At 40.6% G+C, this 4,902-nt stretch overlaps 1 protein-coding gene across 1 annotated transcript; it reads left to right on the top strand.

Annotated features, from left to right (window-relative positions):
• The first annotated feature begins 2,361 nt into the window (after nt 1-2,361).
• LOC119657393 lies at nt 2,362-4,103 on the top strand. The gene is made up of 4 exons (XM_038064321.1): nt 2,362-2,471; nt 3,341-3,541; nt 3,609-3,908; nt 3,968-4,103. Exons 1-4 carry the CDS (start codon nt 2,362-2,364, stop codon nt 4,101-4,103), a joined length of 747 nt encoding a protein of 248 aa, XP_037920249.1.
• The last annotated feature ends 799 nt before the right edge of the window (nt 4,104-4,902 follow it).

Here is a 4,902-nt window from a genome sequence, read left to right as displayed (position 1 = left end):
TTTATATTTCCGCTGTGAGTTCAAGAAGTTTAACCAGGCTTCAGAGTTTCCAATTGATGTTCTATCGCCAAAGGAGTCCTTAGTCGAATAGCGAACTCCGCTTTGTTGACAAGAAGTTCATTGAACTTTGTCTAATCCATTTTCCTAGGATTTCGTCTTTGTGTTACAGACTGTTCGCCTGCAATCATCATCATCATCATCAACGGCGCAACAACCGGTATCGGGTCTAGGCCTGCCTTAATAAGAAACTCCAGACATCCCGGTTTTGCGCCGAGGTCCACCAATTCGATATCCCCAAAAGCTGTCTGGCGTCCTGGCCTACGCCATAGCTCCATCTTAAGCAGGGTCTGCCTCGTCTTCTTTTTCTACCATAGATATTGCCCTTATAGACTTTCCGGGCTAGATCATCCTCATCCATACGGATTAAGTGACTCGTTCATAGATTTCGTCATTGTGTAGACTACGCAATCGTCCATCCTCATGTAGGGGGCCAAAAATTCTTCGCAGGATTCTTCTCTCAAACGCGGTCAAGAGTTCGCCTGCAATAGTCTTCATTATTTTCATTGTTAGGTCAATTGCTTCACGTCTGCTGGATCCCACGAACATAGGGGCACACCCAACGTTCGCGGTCATCAGATGAATTGAAGTGATAAAATCAAACAGCTTCTGTCCTATAGGGTTGCATTTGCTACTGCCCCAACAAATATACTGAGCGTTCGCGTTACAACCTAATAAGAGTTTAAGGCTACTTGATTCTGCAAACACTACCAGATCCCTGTGTTTTTGCGTAAGCAGAGGTAACTGTGACGTTTCTCTTGTCAAAACTGTCAAAAGAGGAAGCACCATGTTGACGACCATGTCCAAGTTCCCCGAATTATAAATGAAAAGACTTGAGTATTTCGTGTAAAGAATTTTACACTAAATGTAAGGTAATGTAAGTATTTAGAATTGTTAGCTGTGGGCATACATTCTGTCTATCCGGTTGTCCATGCGAATTTTTGGCATCAATTTATTAATAATTATTTCTAGTTGTGTAGTTGAAGTTGTGTAGTTTATGATAATCATTCTTGTATATCTAAGAATTTAAGCTTAATTTCCGGGAAATGAATGGGACTATGTTCCTTATACATTTGCTTTTCCTATTGTCACGAAAGAGGTGCTCGCGTTGATTTCCATTGTTTAGTTTTCTGACCGCCTGGGTAGATATCTAATTAGACTAATTAGATTAGACATGTTGAATCAGACGAAAAAAATTAGGATTAATTATAGCAGATTTTGACACAAGACGCAAATCGCTTTATATACTCGATGTCAGTTTCCTGTTACACTTATTGTTAATTCGTATCTATGATGTATAAAAGCGCCTTAAATAAGGAATAAAATAAATAAATAAATAAAAAAAGGCAATCAGAGGCAGTACGCCTTGAGCTAAGAAGATACATTTAAATAAAAATAAAGTGAGGATTTAGAGAAAAAAAATATATAGGTAGGCAAGGTGGAACGTTATTCCATGATAACGAAACTATATATATATATATATACATTATTTTTTTATTTGCCTTAGCACATATACCATAAAAGAAATAATTATTATAATGTTTTGAGCTCTAGATTTCTTCTTGTTCCCGAACCCTCTCTCGGGAAGCGACGGTCCTCCCATTTCTTTAGGGTTACCCCGGTAGGGTGCGAACGATTAGGTCGCCGCAGAGTCACCATATCATCGGACTCCACATGAAGAAGAAAGGAAGACGGGGGCCGCTCGTAGTGTAGATATCCGAATCTGTTCAGAGCTGATCCTTCCCTGTCCATTCTTCGTGCGTTAGGTTTTTGTGAGTTAGTCTCCTCCCTTATCAGGCCGCTAGGTATTTTAGCTCCTTTGGGGTTGAAATCCTCGGTGGTATCACTCCGCCTCGAGACTTCACATCTTTATTAGAGTAGTTTACTCCTGAGTCAAGGTACGTGATTAAATCTATGTGTCATGACAGGGAGATAGTATGTGAGAACTAAGAATCCCGGCCCACATCTCGCTGGACTGATAGCATTCGGGTTAGCTCCAGCACGTGCCGTCCGGCTCTATATATTATTTCACACAGTCGGTGTTCACGACTCGCAAACCTGTCGGGGGAGTTTGGTTGGTTGTCTTGATAACCGTGTTGGTGCCACGGTGATGCAACGCTGGACTCTCATCGTAACAATGCATGGACCTTTAAGCTCATCCGGATGCAATTTCTCCCGCTAAAGTGGAAAGAGCGGCGATTTTTGTTTGTAATCGCGTGAAAGGGATTACAGTTCCAGCCAATCGGATCGGCAGTATGGTTTTTGGAATGCCAAACATAAAACTGGTTCCTGGTATGACCGAGAATGGAGTTCATGGAAATGATAGTAACAGAAAATATTGCGGGCGATGAAAAACGTAAGGATCAATTTCAAGCAGCACTTGTAGCATGCTCACAACAAAGCATCTATCGTGAGTATAGTTCTCTCAAGAAAAATGCCAAACATATGAGAGTAGCGGTTTCCGGTAGGTTGCTTTTAGGTAGGCGATGATTTCGAGCTTGCTTTATACAGTACTAGTTTGGGAAACGACCTTAAGTACGTTGTTTAATACATTTAACCATTACAATCTAAACTAGTTTCTCTTGTTCTTGCTGGCTCTAGTTTTTGGAAAAGGGATTGGTAAACTAGTAACTCTGTAGTCACGAAATAAAACTGAGAAAAAGCGCAAAATAGCAGGAAAGCACAATTATGAGCACCTAGAAAGAGGGAAAGAAGACGTAAGTAGAGTAATCTAATTCCGCCTTAGGATAGTTGCATGGACCAGGGAGCATAGGGAGCAGTCCAATTTACTGGTGTACATGGGCTAGTCAGATATACAGTAAACTGGCTGAATCTGGCTAAAGCTATTTATTTTATCTGGCGTTGCGAGGCATCCCTACCAACCTATTAATAAAAATTTTGCCTTACTTCCGGACGTTCGGATGGCTCTATAGTTAGCGCTAGGCTGTCTAGCCGAAAGTTCCGTTTCAAATCTGACTGGTGATAGAGGGATCTGTATTCGTCGATTCAGCTGTGAATGAGTATCTGAGTCAAATCAGGGTAATAATCAAAGTTGAGGGCAATACTGACAACATTGCCTTCTGCAAGATGTTGTAGTTCTACAGTATACCGTCACGATCTAGATAAAAGTGCTCTAACACACCTCAGGGTCCAGATCCAATTGGATTATCGTGTCATCGATTAATATTACCCTAGTCCTTCAGCAAGTGGAAGTTATCGTTAACTGACTACCCTAATTATTTGTCTTCTCCATGTGTGTATTCATTTCTATCTCGTCTTGCAGAGTTACCTGGGTACTTCTGATACAATTGGCGCTGTGCGGTACCGTTTATGCTTGTCTCAATCAATACAGCAGATACTACATTAGACCTACGGTGATGTCCGTGGAAAAAGATTATCGATCTTGGCAAGGGGTACTTCCAGCAGGGACAATTTGCTTAGCAAATGTTGTAGACGAGATAAAAGCTAACAAGATTATAGACGGGTATACGTTTTCACTATGAGGCTAGTCCAACTCGAAAGCAATTATAAAATTTAATTGGGTTTTAAAGATTAATGGCCGAAAGTGGTAATTTCACCGAAATGGATCGCGAAGTCTTTATGTCGTTTTTAGTTGCCGTTGTCAATGCAACTGCTGAAAATTATGAACAACTGGCTGAATTTGGAAGTGAAGAGCAACTGCAGTCACTGGATTTGTACGAGCTGGCCATGGACATCACACGACCAGCTGGACATAGAGTTAAAGTTACAACGTATGACCCTAAAGTGAAGATTGAGTTGGAGCCGATAATGCTGGAGAAAGGACTCTGCTACACGTTCAATACAGCTTTGCCCAGCGTGTTTAGGAATAAGTAAAATTGCCTCCTTTTCTTGCTTTGTGTTTTCAGTAAAAAAATTATTTTTTTTGCAGTGTAAGGAAGGAAACAAAACTTAGGAAGCCTTTGGCATGCCGATATGGCAAACAAGAATGCAGCTTGAAAGTCGAAGCATTTGATACATCAATTTCGGTGAGTGTATATGGAGTCGTTCAAACAAATATAATATGAAAATGATGTTAGGGAAAATATATTTATGTAAAACTGAGTTGCAGAAGCAAATATTACTTTAAGACTTTAATGCTTTTCAACTGTCATCATTCAGTATCTTTGGGCTTGTCCGCGGTAGATTGAAAATGCATTAAAGAAGTTGCTTTACCTTCTAAATTGTTAGCAAGTCAGGAAACCGGAAGCTAGATGTGTCAGGTATGAGAGGTTTTGTTTTTTTTTATGCAAGTACAGTTGAGTGCAAAATTATCCCATCTATAGATAGCCCTTAATGTATATTTATACTTAGCATGTCAAACTAAGTTGGTAATGCAGGTTTTGGTGTTGCCTGATCCTCCAACAACAGCAACCTCGCGACAAAATTCACCGGTCCTCGCTATTAAAATGGAGTTCTACCATGAAGCTGTTTGCACGAGCCGGACGTTTACTAGTCACCTATCTGGGTTTTTTTGAAAAGGTAGCGAGGGCATAAATGCTACATGATTTTCCTAAAGAGCTTGCACTTTGAGCATGCGGATCGTTCTCCGCTACGTGTTTCTAGTGAAACCCACTTGCCGGCAACTCTGGGATAATGGATTCGATAGAATGGCAGATAACAATGGATTGATCAACTTTTAATAAAGTGTGACCCGTCCACTACTACTTCCTTGTTCTAATCAACACCTTCACGGTTATCTGACGCATATTAGTTTCTCCGAAGTACCCTTCCTGCACACGTCACACCGAGTTACTCTTTGTTGATGTTGTCTTGAGTTTTTCGAAATCGATTAAGAGTAGGTGAAGCTAATTTTCGAACTTATGA

This window comes from Hermetia illucens, chromosome 1 (assembly GCF_905115235.1).
Source record: "Hermetia illucens chromosome 1, iHerIll2.2.curated.20191125, whole genome shotgun sequence".
Lineage (NCBI taxonomy): Eukaryota > Metazoa > Arthropoda > Insecta > Diptera > Stratiomyidae > Hermetia > Hermetia illucens.
This window is presented reverse-complemented; position numbering and strand designations above follow the sequence as displayed.